The sequence below is a fragment of the Rana temporaria genome, chromosome 9 (genome assembly GCF_905171775.1).
Source record: "Rana temporaria chromosome 9, aRanTem1.1, whole genome shotgun sequence".
Classification (NCBI taxonomy): Eukaryota; Metazoa; Chordata; class Amphibia; order Anura; family Ranidae; genus Rana; species Rana temporaria.
Window position 1 is genome coordinate 38,942,801 of NC_053497.1, and position 16,885 is coordinate 38,959,685.

At 44.0% G+C, this 16,885-nt stretch overlaps 1 protein-coding gene across 1 annotated transcript in view; it reads right to left on the reverse strand.

The window, feature by feature from the left end:
* Window positions 1–16,885, reverse strand: part of LOC120913348 (cytochrome P450 2G1-like) — a 40,575-nt gene that overhangs the window by 16,192 nt on the left and 7,498 nt on the right. The window contains exons 2-5 of the mRNA XM_040323223.1: window positions 15,914–16,076; window positions 9,727–9,876; window positions 5,356–5,516; window positions 42–218 (exon numbers count right to left, since the gene is read on the reverse strand). Coding sequence (XP_040179157.1) covers window positions 42–218; window positions 5,356–5,516; window positions 9,727–9,876; window positions 15,914–16,076 — 651 coding nt within the window. The remainder of the gene's footprint in view (window positions 1–41; window positions 219–5,355; window positions 5,517–9,726; window positions 9,877–15,913; window positions 16,077–16,885) is intronic.

Genomic DNA, 16,885 nt, shown 5'->3' on the forward strand with positions numbered 1-16,885 from the left:
AAAAAAAGAGATCAGATTCTAGAATTAAAAATCACACTCACCTCTTCCATTTTTATGAGGAAGCAATCTATGAAGTCTCGAGGACAATTCTCATCCAATGTCTTCTTGTGAGAGTCCACCATTTCTACCACAAACTCTGTAAGCTTTTCAAAAAGTGGAAAAAGTTTCTGGTGGGGGCCAGGGACACGTTTCATTAAGCTTGGGAGCATACTATAAATCTGAAACAAAGTTTTAATTGAGGTGTTAAATAATGAGCAATACATCTCCCTTACATTGTAAAGATACTGAACTGTACCAAAACAAGTCTCCGACATTCAGAATTTTTCTGTCTTTAGCTGACCTACTGCTATCCTTTACATTTTTCTCCAACCAGTGCTGAGACTCAAATGTCTTGTGTGTGTGTATAAGACTGAAGTTTAATAATTCATACTGGGTCCTATTGAAAACAGAAAGCTACTGTATGTACAGGGCAGCAAATAGTCCATATCCTTACCTACCGGAAAAGTCTACACAAGTCAAAAGGGATGGACCAGGTAGACCACATAATATTGGCATGTGACATCATCAGTTACTCTGGGCACAGCGGAGAGCAGACACACTCCTCCCCTCCCTCCTGCTCCAGGCCAATCACAGAAATGTTGCTAAGACGGATTACACTGTAGCCATCCGGCTGGGGACATCATTAGTCAGTGTTACCTGTAGGTGGTGGTCTCCCGTCTGTCATCATTCACCGTACTGTGGATCTGTCTAAAGTCACACTTTGGATTCATCGCTTCTTTCACTACTTTGGACTGCTTTATTTTCATTTTTATTTTTATATTTCATGTATATTTTTTCCTTACATGCTATGTAATGGACTGCTTTTGCACATTTTTTTCTATACAGATTTATTTTGATTAATAAGTGTACTGATTAATATCCATACTGATCCTCTTAAACAAGGATCTTTTATATGTCACAAGTGTGTTACCCCCCCTTTTTTTCCATAGCAAGGGTTTTGGTTCATACTACACAGGTGTTCACATTTTGTTTAATAAGCGCGACTCCTTTTTTCTATATCATTATTAAAGCTGGACAGAAATCATGGATATATTCATTTAACCAGTGGAAAAAATTGGGGACAATTTTTTTCTTGGGACAGTCCCTTAAAGTTCGTGACTGTCTCCTGACATCTGCTCACCCTATCCTAAACCCCAAAACAAAAATGTTACTGTATGTATCACAGCTTACCAGTCCTGAGATGTACCTGCTGCAAATGTTTTTTTTTTCTTGGCTTTCTACCTTTTCTGGTAATCCCCACTTCCTATCCCCAGTTGGCTGCACTCAATATTCTATCGGTATCACTCTGACTATCCTTCTATAGAAGAAGCCATAGGCCCGGATTCACGTAGGAGCGCGCATCTTTGTGCGGGCGTAACGTATCCTATTTACGTTACGCCTCCGCAACTTTGACAGGCAAGTGCAGTATTCACAACGCAAAGTTGCGGCGGCGTAACGTAAATAGGTTGGCGTAAGCCAGCCTAATTCAAATGTGGAAGATTTGGGCGTGTGTTATGTAAATTTATTGTGACCCCATGTAAATGACGCTTTTTACGAACGGCGCATGCACCGTCCGTGAAAGTATCCCAGTGCGCATGCTCCAAATTAACCCAAAAAAAGCCAATGCTTTCGACGTGAACGTAAATGATGCCCAGCCCTATTCGCGAACGACTTACGCAAACGACGTAAAATGAGAAAAATGTTACGCTGTTCCGACGTCCATACCTAAAATTGGTACGCCTCTTCTACGCCTCATAGAGCAGGGGTAACTTTACGCCGAAAAAAAAAGCCTAACGTAAACGGCATATCTGTACTGCGTCGGCCGGGCGTACATTCGTGAATAGGCGTATCTAGCTGATTTACATATTTCTAGGCGTAAATCAGCGTACACGCCCCTAGCGGCCAGCGTAAATATACAGTAAAGATACAACGGCGTAGGAGACTTACGCTGGTTGTATCTTAGAGAAATTTTGGCATATCTGATTCTTTGAATCAGGCGCCAAGATACGACGCCTCAGACTCAGAGATACGATGGCGTATCTGGAGATACGCCGTCGTATCTCTTACGTGAATACGGGCCCTAGTTGTCAAATAGGCTGAATATCAAACATTTTCACCTCTTTTATGTTGGATTGATGTGATTAGTAGTTTACAAAAGAAAGATAAGGATGTTTATGCTTTCTTTTCAGCTCGCTGACGGTGACGAGGACATTACATTTCTGGCCAGATCATCTGCTTTTTCTCTACTTGCTGAAAATTTTCTTAGCCTGAAAGAGAAAATTAATGCAGCCACCACATCTAAGGACTGGTAAGCTTCAGTTCTTTTTGGGTTTAGATGTTTCCAAAGGTAAAAAGAACTCACTGAAGTACATCGCAGCAGTAGGAACCTGGGTTTAATTTCCATCATCAAGGTACACATCAAGGTACACCTGCATAAAGTTTATTTTTTATGTTTCTCCTGCATTTATAAAATATGGCATTGCTGTAAAATAAGAATAGTGGGCCAAATCCTCAGCCAGGCGGCGTAACTTAACTTTCAGCAGTTAAGTTACACTGACTTAAAGTTTTTACCTAAGTGCCTGATCCTCAAAGCACTTACGTAAAAATTTCAAGCAGTGTAAGTTAAGTGCCGCCGTCGTAAGGCGTTCCTCCTCTCCGGGGGGCGTTTACAATTTAAATGAGGCGCGCTCCCGCGCCGGCCGTACTGCGCATGCGCGTGACGTCATTTTCCCGACGTGCATCGCGCGAACGTAATTGACGCCGGGCGGCTTTGTGGATTGCGACGGGACACTAAAGTTACGACGGGTGAAAAAAAGACGCGCCGGGAAAACAAATAATTTTAAAAAAAAATGACAGCGTCGCTCGGCATGCATTCCTGAGGGAGAACTCCATGCCAATTTTCAATGAAAAAAACGGCATGGGTTCCCCCTCAGGAGCATACCAGGCCCTTAGGTCTGGTATGGGTTGTAAGGAGACCCCCCTCCGCCGCAAAATTGACGTAGGGGGTCCCCCTACAATCCATACCAGACCCGTATCCAAAGCACGCTACCCGGCCAGCCAGGAAGGGAGTGGGGACGAGCGAGCGCCCCCCCCCCCTCCTGAGCCGTGCCAGGCCGCGTGCCCTCAACATGGGGGGGTTGGGTGCTCTGGGGCAGGGGGGCGCACTGCGGGCCCCCCCACCCCAGAGCACCCTGTCCCCATGTTGATGAGGACAGGACCTCTTCCCGACAACCCTTGCCATTGGTTGTCGGGGTCTGCGGGCGGAGGCTTATCGGAATCTGGGAGTCCCCTTTAATAAGGGGGCCCCCAGATACCGGCCCCCCACCCTAAGTGAATGGATATGGGGTACATCGTACCCCTATCCATTCACCTGTAGTCAAAAAGTAAAAGTTAATAAACACACAACACAAGGCTTTTTAAAATATTTTATTATTCTGCTCCGGACGCCCCCCCTGTCTTCGTTATTAGCTCAATTACCAGGGGGGGCTTCTTCTTCCACTCTCCGGGGGTCTTCTCCGCTCTCCGGGGGTCTTCCGCTCTCCGGGGGGGCTTCTCCGGACTCCGGGGGGGCTTCTCCGGACTCCGGGGGGGCTTCTCCGGACTCCGGGGGGCTTCTTCCATCTTCTCCCCTCTTCCGCTCTTGACTCGGCGAACCCCGGTTCTTCTGCAGCTCTCCGGTGCCTTCTTCTTCAGCGCTGGCTGCCTGCTATGTTTGTGTGTTAGCTCGATTTCAAACAGGCAGCCGGCGCGGTCTTCTGTGATGTCAGGGTCTTCTGGTCTTCTGTTCTTCCTATGTTGCCTCGTCGCCTGTTGTCGCTGTAATGATGGAAGCGCGCCTTGCATCACATTTATATAGGCATCACCGTCCCATCATGCTCCGGTAGGTACCCACGTGGTGGGTGCACGTGGGTAGGCACCCACCACGTGGGTACCTACCGGAGCATGATGGGACGGCGATGCCTATATAAATGTGATGCAAGGCGCGCTTCCATCATTACAGCGACAACAGGCGACGAGGCAACATAGGAAGAACAGAAGACCAGAAGACCCTGACATCACAGAAGACCGCGCCGGCTGCCTGTTTGAAATCGAGCTAACACACAAACATAGCAGGCAGCCAGCGCTGAAGAAGAAGGCACCGGAGAGCTGCAGAAGAACCGGGGTTCGCCGAGTCAAGAGCGGAAGAGGGGAGAAGATGGAAGAAGCCCCCCGGAGTCCGGAGAAGCCCCCCCGGAGTCCGGAGAAGCCCCCCCGGAGAGCGGAAGACCCCCGGAGAGCGGAGAAGACCCCCGGAGAGTGGAAGAAGAAGCCCCCCCTGGTAATTGAGCTAATAACGAAGACAGGGGGGGCGTCCGGAGCAGAATAATAAAATATTTTAAAAAGCCTTGTGTTGTGTGTTTATTAACTTTTACTTTTTGACTACAGGTGAATGGATAGGGGTACGATGTACCCCATATCCATTCACTTAGGGTGGGGGGCCGGTATCTGGGGGCCCCCTTATTAAAGGGGACTCCCAGATTCCGATAAGCCTCCGCCCGCAGACCCCGACAACCAATGGCAAGGGTTGTCGGGAAGAGGTCCTGTCCTCATCAACATGGGGACAGGGTGCTCTGGGGTGGGGGGGCCCGCAGTGCGCCCCCCTGCCCCAGAGCACCCAACCCCCCCATGTTGAGGGCACGCGGCCTGGCACGGCTCAGGAGGGGGGGGGGCGCTCGCTCGTCCCCACTCCCTTCCTGGCTGGCCGGGTAGCGTGCTTTGGATACGGGTCTGGTATGGATTGTAGGGGGACCCCCTACGTCAATTTTGCGGCGGAGGGGGTCTCCTTACAACCCATACCAGACCTAAGGGCCTGGTATGCTCCTGAGGGGGAACCCATGCCGTTTTTTTCATTGAAAATTGGCATGGAGTTCTCCCTCGGGAATGCATACCAAATGCCGTCGCTTGAATGGGCCTTTACAAGGTGTGACTAACTTTACACTTTGTAAAAGCAGCCCTAGTTTTACACCAGGCAAACTAACACTTACGGCGTAAAAACTAGGTACAAAAGCTTTGAGGATCGCCCTAAGTGCTAATTTGCATACTAACAGAGGCATTTCGACTCGAAATGCCCCCAGTGGCGGATGCGGTACTGCATCCTAAGATCCGGCAGTGTAAGTCCCTTACAGATGTCGGATCTTCTGCCTAACTTAGGAAAACTGCTTCTGAGGATCAGTTCCAAAGTTAGAACCAGAGATACGACGGCTTACGCCGGAGTATCTCTTTTGTGGATATGGCCCAGTGTGTATACACATACAATTGTACATTATAGGCATTTACCTGGCCTGTTCGGGAGTTCAACAGGATCACAAAATCCTGAATAAGTGTCAAAAGGGTCATGAACTTCTTGTCTTCGTAGTCAAATCTTTCTCCAAATACAATGGAACAGATGATATTGGAGACAGCCAGTCTCAGCAAATGAGTCGGGTTTATTGGTTTATCTGTTATTACACAAGCAGAATCATTTAGAATTATTATGCCCAAGATCCATATCTAGAATTTAGAAAACAATTTCAACCTGAGAACCTTGAGTAAATACTAGAAGATTCCACAAAAGTCCAGCATAAACATGTTGGGATTTATTTACTAAATGAGTAGAGCTTTAGGCCCAGATTCAACTTACGGCGCCGTATCTCCAGATACGCCGCCGTAATTTCCAATCTGCACCGTCGTGTCTTTAGGCCGATTCTCAAAGCCAGATACGTTGAAAAAATAGTCTTCCTCCGCCGACGTAACTTGCATACGCCGGCGTATAATTGTTTGCAGGGGCGCTTCCGTAGATTTACGCGTAGAATATGCTAATGAGCTAGATACGCCGATTCAGAAACGTACGTCCGCCCGACGCATTGATTTACGTTGTTTACGTAAGACTTTTTCTGGCGTAAAGTTACCCCTGCTATATGAGGCGTAGCCAATGTTAAGTATGGACGTCGGGCCAGCGTAGAATTTTGCATAGTTTACGTCGTTTGCGTAAGTCGTACGCAAATAGGGCTGTGCGTAAGTTACGTTCACATCTAAAGCATTGACTATTTGTGGCGCAATTTTGAGCATGCGCACTGGGATACGTCCAAGGACGGCGCATGCGCCGTTCGTAAGAAGCATAATTTACGTGGGGTCACGAGTAATTACCATAAAACACGCCCACCTCTTCCACATTTGAATTAGGCAGGCTTACACAGGCCAATTTACGCTACGCCGCCGCAACTTAGGACGCAAGTGTTTTGTGAATACTGCACTTGCTTCTCTAAGTTGCGACGGTGTCGCGTAAATAAGATACGCTACGCCAGAAGAAAGATACACGCTCCTACGTGAATCTAGCCCTCTGTGTTTAATTTTCCATTTTTTTGTTTCACTTAGTTTAAAAATGAGACTAGATGAAAATTTACTTTTCCATGTGGACAATCTTTACTCATTTACTAATTTAACAAAGCTGATATGCAACTCTGTGTAGTTCTATCACCATGTAATCTTTCTCACCTTGTACTGCAGCCTTCTCCAATCCACAAGACTGGGAGGTATAGGTGTGGATCTACCTGTTGATTGCTATAGCAGCTACACCATTTATCTCCACATAGGTCAGGCCAATACCTGTCATCTGAGAAATAAGTTAATTTCCTAAACCAAGGCTTCGGTATTACAACAAAATGGTGCCAGTCCACACACAGCTTCTGCACATAGAGACCTCTACATTTAAGCTCCTAATGGGTGAAGCTCCTATGGGTAGGAGACCAAGCAGAAGCCATTGTTTACTAAGAGTAGCTTACTATATGCAGAGGCAGTGTGCGAACGGGTGCCATTTTGTTGTATTCTATGTGTTTGATGAGCCAGTATTCAACCTGGCCAGCACCTGCAAACATTGTGACAGGTGGGCTGGGATAAAATGTTGGGACATTCGAGCGGTATCAGTTTTATTTGGTTCAAGGCTTTATGTCTTAGTTCCTGCACTCCTGTATTCCCACTTCTCTAGTTAAAGACTTCAGCTTGTATTGACTGTGCTTGTTTACTACCTCAGGTCTTCTGCTGATTCACGTATAACTTTAGCACTGCCAATCTTAAAAAGGTTTACGCCATGTCCACCCACTTACCTACATAATTCTTGACTACTATATTTACATATAGCATAACATCAGTGTCTTAAGTGATTTTTTAAAATAACAAACATGTTATACTTACCTCCACTGTGCAACTCGTTTTGCACAGAGTGGCCCCGAACCTGTTCTTCTGGGGTCTCTCGGCAGTTGTCTCTGCTCCCCCCTTCAAGAATTTTCCACCTTCATGCGAGCGAGCTTGCATGGTGGAAAGCTCTTGCGGGCGTGCACCCGTGATACAGCCGGCTGCTATAGCTGCTCACTGTATCACTTGGCCCCGCCCCCGGCACACCGGGTCATTGGCTGCACTGCTATCAATATCCAATGATGAGCCAACTCAAGCTGGGGAAAACCGTCGCGGGAACGAGCCCACAGAGTTTCAGGGCTTAGGTAAGTAAAACCGGGGGGTTGAGGGGGCCGTCATTGCCAGTTTTTTTTTTTCACCTTAATGCATGGGATGCATTAAAGTGAAAAAAACGAACCTTTACAACAGATATATGGGGAAAGCCCTTTCAGGTTTCTTCAGGAATGCAGATGATTGTTGGAAGACACAACAGCAAGAGCCTTCTATATTGTGAACTATATTTATGCATTATACCTATCTATACCAGTGGGTGGCACTGCAGTGTTATAACGTGTATTCTATGGCAAGGTAATCAGAGGAAGTGCTTGTCTTTCCTCAATATACATACTAGTATTGTCCTGTTTCCTGTAAGATGTGATAAAGACATACTCCATGAAAGTAAAATATTCTATCGTATACAAGAATCTTCCAAAGCATGATTTCTATACTCAGATGATAATTATAAACCTATGATAATTTAGTTCAGATTTTTTATTTCTTCAGAATAAGGCTATATCGCCTTCCATGATGTGCAACTGTCTCTGAGCAAGGAAAAGAATAAAATCTACATACTGGAGTAAAACTTTTCCCTTTTTCATGTATTTCTTGCAGTCTGTTTACTATTGCCCTTAGGGGGTTCCTTCATATATATACTCCCACACTTGCAGGGGGTGAGTTGAGAATCATGGACAGTCCAGGGCTTTTTTTCAGGGGGAACTTGGGGGAACTCAGTTCCACCACCTCTGGCTCAGACCCTTTGCTGCCTGCTCACCACAATCACTTGTAAACACAGAAGTCTGGTTTCTGTGTTTACAAGTGACAGCTCTGCACTCTGTGTGTAACCCCCCTAAACTCTGTATTTAATGAAATCCTGATATTTAATGCCCCTTTAAGACTCTTCTACTGTTTGTGAAATCTGAACGGGGTCGTGGTTGAGTTCCTGCACCTATTTTCTGAGAAAAAAAGCTCTGATGGACACCCAAGTCAGATCATATTATTCGTTTAATATTACAGTTTATGTTTGTTCTATTGTATGGTGCTAATAGTAATCTCTATTATACATTTAAAACTACTGTTGTGATACCTCCATCCTACCTGTGGAAGCAGTACTCCCCACAAAACATGTTGAGAAACTGCGGATACTCCCTATAGCCATCCAATACAGTACCTTGCAGTGCTGATTGTATACATCTACTGGCATTTGGTTTATGCAAGTTTAGTTTATACAATAAACTAAGGGGGATTTATATACTCTTATATGGAGCCAAAAATATTAAATTTTAGATGTATTGGTTTTATTGTCCATTGCTATAGACAAATATTGGATGTTTTATCTTATGCTGTTTGGGTCCTGGTGGTACCAATAAAGTCAACCATTTTTTTGGATTCTCTTTATACTTGCATTAGAGGACATGGTAGCCATCTGTGCCTTCTTAACCACTTCAGCCCTGGAAGGTCTTACCCCCTTAATGACCAGAGAATCTTTTGTGATTTTTTTGCATCGCTTTAGTTGACAATTGCGCAGTCGTGAGACACTGTACCCAAACAAAATTGACGTCCGTTTTTTCCCCACAAATATAGCTTTCTTTTGGTAGTATTTGATCACCTCTACGGTTTTTATTTTTGGAGTTATTAACAAAAAAGGACTGACAATTTCGGGGGAAAAAATATATTTTTTACTTTTTCCTATAATAAATATCCCCCCAAAGAATATAAAAAAAAAAAAATTCTTCCATTTTAGGCCAATATGTATTCTTCTACATATTTTTGTCAAGAAAAAAAATGCAATAATGGGATAGATTTAGAGGTCGGAACCAAGAAAACTGGAAGAGACATTGGTAAGGGCGGAGGCGCAGCCTCAATGCATTTCGTGATCAACACATCGTAGCTTCCTGATGACGTGTTGATCACGAAATGCATTGAGGCTGCGCATCCACCCTTACCAATGTCACTTCCGGTTTTCATGGTTCCAAACTCTGGTGTCTTGGAACGTACACCGCGACTTGGAGAGATATATATACGGCTGTTTAAAGGAGTCATAAGGTTACTTAATTTGGGTTTCTGGTGAGTTTGCATTTCTCACATATGGTTGGAGCACGGACAAAACATTAACTCACTACTGCACATATTTTATATTTATAGATAATAAACAGTTTGGATCAATAGGGTTGTGTTTTTCAATGTAAAAGTGGGTTTATGGTCACCATTGTCTCCACCTACCTTTGCTCTTCATAAATCTGTCCCTGAGAAACCGAGCTTCCTCCTGGATCCTTTCCTCCACACTCCTCTTCCCCATTCCAAAATTTCTCAGTGTCGTCAGGGAAAATCGTCGCATTATCTTCCATCTTTCTCCATTGCTCATGATGACCCCTTGAAGATTTGAAATGATTTATACAGTTTGCTCTTGAAGACCCTTTAAAATGCAAACGTTTTAAACAATGGCCTATTAGCTGCCTCTGTATTGCATGAATCCCACCAGAGACATTATTAGCATGGAGTTTGTGGGTTATCACTGTCTTTGCATGGGTTTTCTCCTATCAGGGATGTAGATAAGAGGGGTCGGGGGGGGAGCAGAGTATGTTTGTAAAAAAAATAGGAAACTTTGCCAACTCCGCTCTGTGTGTGTGGGGGGGGAGTACGGGCGAGTAAGGGGGTGAGCCACTGGTTCTTTGTGCCTGCAAGGAGAGGGAGTGGGAGGAGAAGAGGAACCTGCAGCAGAAAAGAAGAAAAAATGAGTAGCTGCTAGAAGTGCCCCCAGTTACTGTACAGTGCATAACCTGTGTCCCTCTAAAAATAATTGTAATTCCAGCCATATCCCTGTCTTTTTAACAGTGCCACATCCGCATCCCTTAACCCTGCACTCTGCACGTAGCGCACCTCTCAACCCTGCACTCTGTACGTAGCGCCAGGGCTGGGACAAGGGGTAGGCAGGAAAGGGATGCTGCCCCGGGGTGTGGAATTATGTGAGGTGCAGGGACACCATGAGGAAATGGGAGGAAGGGATTTGTGCTGGGAGGGAGAATTTAGGGGGACAGCAGGAGGCAAGAATTGTTCTACATGGGGAAATTTGGGGATGTGTGCTAGGACTGGTGATTTTGGAGCTATTTGTGTTGAGAAGGGAATGGCGGAAGAGGATTTGTGCTAGAAGGTGGGGTTTGGGGGATTTGTGCTAGAAAAAGTAATATGGTGAGGTGGGGTTGTGCTAGGAGGGGGAATTTTTTTTTGGAGGGGGATTTGTGCTACTAGGGAGGATTGTGGGGCTTTTGTGCTAGGAGGAGTACATAGCTCACCTCTCAGCCCTGCAATCAGCACATAGCGCACACCTCAACCCTGAACTCTATACGTAGCATACCTCTCAACGCTACACTCGGTACACAGCACACTCCTTAAAGGGGTTGTAAAGGTACAATTTTTTTTACCTAACCTTAGTGCAGTCCTCCTTCACTTACCTCATCCTTCCATTTTGCTTTTAAATGTCCTTATTTCTTCTGAGAAATCCTCACTTCCTGTTCTTCTGTCTGTAACTCCACACAGTAATGTGAGGCTTTCTCCCTGGTGTGGAGTGTCATGCTCGCCCCCTCCCTTGAACTACAGGAGAGTCAGGACGCCCACTAACACACAGCTCCTTTCTCTATCTGCAACGCAGAGAGCATCCTGACTCTCCTGTAGTCCAAGTGAGGGGGGGAGCACGACATTTCACACCAGGGAGTGTGTGGAGTTTCAGACGAAGAACAGGAAGTGTGGATTTCTCAGAAGAAATAAGGACATTTAAAAGCAAAATGGAAGGATGAGGTAAGTGAAGGACTGCACTAAGGTAAAGGAGGCTATTTAGGAAAAAAATTGTACCTTTACAACCCCTTTAATCCTGCACTCTGTACATAGCACACTCTTTAGCACTGCAGTTTGTACACAGTGCACCCCTTGCCCTTAAGCCCCTTCCACTGCTAAGTGTTTTGCAGTCCGATGGACTGTTTTCATCGGACGAACTGATCGTGTGTGGGCCCCATCGTTTTTTTCCCATCGGTGAAAAAAAATAGAACCTGTTTTAAAATTTTCAGATGGTTAAAAAAACGATAGAAAAAAATGATCGTCTGTGGGGAAATCCATCGGTCAAAAATCCATGCATGCTCAGAATCAGGTCGATGCATTCTCGGAAGCATTGAACTTAATTTTTCTCTGCACATCGTTGTGTTTTACGTCAGGGCGTTGGACACGATCAGATTTTTAACTGATGGTGTGTAGGCAAGACTGATGAAAGTCAGCTTCATCGGATATCTGATGAAAAAATCCATCGGTCCGTTTTCATCGGATGAACCGATCGTGTGTACGTGGCATAGGAGTTAAGCCTTTTACACAATCAGATTTTCTGCGGACAAAGCCTCTGACTTTTGTCCGAAGGCCGTTGGCTGTGAACTTGTATTGCATACAAACGGCAAAGAATTGTTGGCCAACAAACACAAAACTAAGTGTTTTTTCAGCTCTTTTTGTGTGACGGTCTTGTGTACACAAGATCGGATAATCTGACAACACACATTTGTTGGTGGAAAATTTTAAAGCATGCTATCCCATATTTGTTGGCAGAAAATCCGACAAAAATTGTCCGATGGAGCATACAAACGGTCGGATTATCCGACAACATCCTGTCATCACACAATTCCCGTTGGATTATCGGATCGTGTGTACGGGCCTTTAGATGCCAGGCAGGGGGTTGTAAAACTTCCAGAAGTTTAATAAACAGTACTTAGTGATGAAAACAATCTGATTTAAGTCCAATGTCTGTGCTAGACATTAATGGAATTTAATACAGTTAACAAAAGAAAACTTTCTATTGTACAGCACAATTGACAGAAAACAACCCAAAGTTAGATGGAAAGCAGAGAACGTCAGATGGCAAGAAGGGGATTGTATGGCAGGGTCATAAACAGTACTTAGCAGAGTCTGAAAAAACTCTTAATGCAGCCTTGTCACAAATGACCTGTGGTAAATCCTGTGGAACAACAAAATACTGATATGCAAGTCTGGGTTGTGACATTGGATTAAACTGTTAGGCCTCGTACAGACGAGGGGATCTCCGCTGGAAACGGTCCGCCGAACCGTTTCCAGCAGAGATTCCTCCTCCGGATTTTGATCCGATGGCTTGTACACACCATCGGAACAAAATCTGCGCGGAATACATCCGCGGTGACATGTCGCGCCGTCGCCGCGACGATGACGCGGCGACGTGCGCGCCGCTGGAAGGTAAGTACTTCCACGCATTCGTCGAATCATTATGACGCATGCGAGGGAGGGGAGCGGACGGATTGATCCGGTGAGTCTGTACAGACGACCGGATCAATCCGCTGGACACGATTCAAGTGGATAGATTTCTTAGCATGCTAAGACATTTCCATCCGCTTGAAATCGATCGGCCGGACGAATCTCCGCGGATAAATATCCGCTAGGCCGTACAGACGACCGGATTTGTCCGCTGGAACTGATCCGCGGATCAATCCCAGCGGATAGATCCGGTCGTGTGTACGAGGCCTTAGAGACAAACAATATACAGTTTCCATAATTCCTGCTATGAGGAAAAAAGGAAAATTACAATGAGATGCCAAATAACTCGGTATTACCAGGAGCAGAAAGCTAATAAAATACAATACATTTCCTTAACAAAATATGCATTAGAATAATATCCTGTTTTATCTCAATCAAATGTTAATTTCTTTCCGTACAATTAGACAGTAAGATTTTGGTTGACAGATTGCAAAACCCTTTTCCGATGGAAATATAAATGCATTTAATAAAATGTAACTTAAGGGTGTGTCTGCTGAAAGTGATTAAACTCTTCAATAGGGTTGAGCGAACCCGAACTGTAAAGTTCGGGTTCGTTCCGGACTTTTGGGTTTTTGGTACCTGGACCCGAACCCGAACAATTTACTGTAAGTTCAGGTTCGAGTTCGGGTTCGGCAATGTAATGGAGTGCTGCAGGGCAGCCAATCAACATTTGTTTAACTTGTGTGACCTAGAAGCCATCACAGCCATGCCTACTAATGGCATGGCTGTGATTGGCCAATGCAGCATGTGACCCAGCCTCTATATAAGCTAGAGGCACATAGCACAGCTCGTCACTCTGCTTTAGATAGGGTAGGAAAAGGCTGCTGCTGCTCTGAGGGAGAGAATTAGATAGAAGTCAGACTGTCCTGCTTCAGAAATCAAATTACTCAACGATCTACGTAGCACAGCAAGTCACTCTGCATTAGATACTTTAGGGAAAGGTTCCTGGTTTTGCTTGTAGGGAGAGAAATATATAGGAGTCAGTCCTGCTTCAGAAATCAAATTACACCAGCACTGCATATGTTACTGTGAGATACTCTGCATTAGATACTTTAGGGAAAGGTTCCTGCTTTTGCTTGTAGGGAGAGAAATATATAGGAGTCAGTCCTGCTTCAGAAATCAAATTACACCAGCACTGCATATGTTACTGTGAGATACACCCTTTAGATACTTTTCTTCTATTGTGCTATTCAAAAAACATCCATTTAGGGCAAAAAAAAATGTTTGCAGTGTTTCCACCATATCTATACGTGTGAGATACACCCTTTAGATACTTTTCTTCTATTGTGCTATTCAAAAAACATCCATTTAGGGGGAAAAAAAAAATTTGCAGTGTTTCCTTCAGTGTTTCCTCCATATCTGTACGTGTGAGATAAACACTTTAGCTAGTGTTCTTCTATTGTTCTATTCAAAAAACACCCATTTAGGGCAAACAAATATATTTTGCAGTTTTTCCTCCAGTGTTTGCAGTGTTTCCTGCATATCTGTACGTGTGAAATGCACACTTTAGATACTGTTTTTCTATTGTTATATTCAAAAAACACCCATTTAGGGCAAACAAAATATTTTGCAGTGCTTCCTCCAGTGTTTCCTTCATATTTTTTATTTTTATGCCCTCTAGCCCTTTCCATTCGTTTTTTAGAGACATTTCAGTACTGGAAAGTTTCGGGACCCCATTGACTTCAATGGGGTTCGGGGTCAAGTTTGGGTCCCGAACCCAGACTTTTTTCCGAAGTTCGGCCGAACCCGTCGAACCCGGACATCCAGGTGTCTGCTCAACTCTACTCTTCAATACACCTTCAGCAGACCTATAATAAAGAATAGATGGCTGTTTTTGCAGTTTAGAGCTTCCACTTACCCTTGTAATTATAAGGGAATGCTATAGGTCATTCATAATGACTCTGATACATCATATTGAGTCCAATATAATAGTGTACTTATTCTGCAGCGGATTGGAAATAAACTTTAAGTATCTTTTACTTTAATTCATTTTTTTACTGTTACTAAGTTTCTGTTTTATAATACATTTTCTGTAAATTAGCCATTTATAGGTTTTCCTTGGGACCAAAAACAATCATCTCCTAAGAAACTTCCTAAACGTATTGAAAAATTTCTGAGTACCTTGTATGACGTACACCTTTGTGGGGAAGGTGGTATGTGAGGACCATTTTTGGGTCCTAGGCTGTTCAGCTCCTGATAGTGATGAGGAAGTTGTCTATCCGATGGATAATTAGTGACTGTGTAGTGAGGTACGGTAAAAGTGATTCATTAACAGTCTTTATTAGTTAGGAATGTAGTATACAGCCAATGCCAACAAAAATGATCTGGTTTGGGATGAACTGGATTCGCATTGACTTGTGCTGACTAGCAGAATCGGCACCAGTCAATGCAAATTCAGTCCCAGTCAGCTTATTACGTTGTGTTTAACCACAACACTATGCTTAAGCCTAGAAGAAGGGGGGTGCAACATCCCCACAAACATTATAAACCAATTAAGTGTGCAATTGTTTCTAATAGGCACTCCTCAGTACACAACTATTAATAATCAATCACACTTGCTACTCATAATTAGTGAACTATGTATACACTTGAATATGAAGTTTAAATTGCTAAATTTAAAACCTAATTGGGTGGGACTTTGATTCACTCTGCCCTAGTGTTCTGTTTCAATTAAAGTCCCAACTATTTTTTTTTCCTATTCTATGAATACACTTGACCCATTGGGTTTCTGCCTAATGAAGAACAGGGAGATGACTCCCTGCCTTTAAATTTCAGGGGGACATTTGTTTCATAATTGGCCAGAGTAAATCTTATAGGGTCTACCAGTGTTTTGGTATCTGATCTTATGATCCCCCTCCTTCTATAAAACCCCCAAAAATAAGCCACTGTAAGCATGTTGCCACACAAGAACAAATGATTTGTGTGGAAGGTTGGGTTCCCCATGTGTGCTTTCATGTTAAATGTTTACATTTTATTAGAGTGCACCTTTAACAGCTTTGATCCCATGTTTACATTGTAATGATTACAGATAGTCTCTAATGCAAACATATGACACCAATTAAGGATAATTATTTTGTTTTTAGGATCTTACCAAAATCCTTGAAGAAGAATTCTATTAGATCCGTATCCCCTCTCTCACTAAACACATCACTGCGATCAACCAAAGCCTCCTTCACAGCATCATAACCAATCAGCATGACCGATCGATGGTTGGCCAGGTAGAGTGTATACACAGGTCCGTACTCTTCACCGAGCTGTTGATAGAGATTTTAGTTTTTAAACAGAATTGTATAGGTTCAAGACAAGCTGGGACTGGAAGAATTTGACCTAATGTGCTTCTAACAACTGTCTTGATGTATTAGGCTGGTCACAGGTATGAAGATATTTCATCAAGACCAAGGCATGGAGACACATCTTACTGCTTCACTTACATTACTAAAGTGCCAGGACCCATCTCAGCCCTTCACTCCTCTACAGCCTGATTTTGTCATTTGGTACCAGCTGTGTAATTGAAATTGAATAATTTCCATTACTGTTTGGAAAAGGCAAAGCCGAGCATACAATGTTATGAAGGTCTATGCATCCCATTGAAGATCTTCTATCTTCAGGTTTGTCAGACTGTTCCTGCATATCTGATAACCCCCTAAAATCTATAGCCAGCCGTCAACAGTATATTGACAAAGTTGCAGCTCCTCTAATTATGGACCCTTATTCAGTCTCATTGTCCTGTGCCATAATAAAAGCGACCAGGTAATGCAGAAGTGGATACTGCAGGCAAGGAAAGTAAAAATAATGACGTGGAGGCACTAAGTGTTGTTAGGGCTCATTTACAGAACTTTACATCATGACTGACATTTTTGTATGTTCCATTAACCATAGCATCATTGCAATGTTGTGTTTTGCATTGTATCTTGATGGACTCAATAAAGTACTGAACCGACACAGAAAAAAACAAGGCATTTTGCTATGTCTATGCACTGGGGCTGTACTTAAAATGGCTGTCTGCGTAGCCCCAATGCATCTAGTGTGAACAAATCCTTATTCCATGGCTGACTGATCCCTG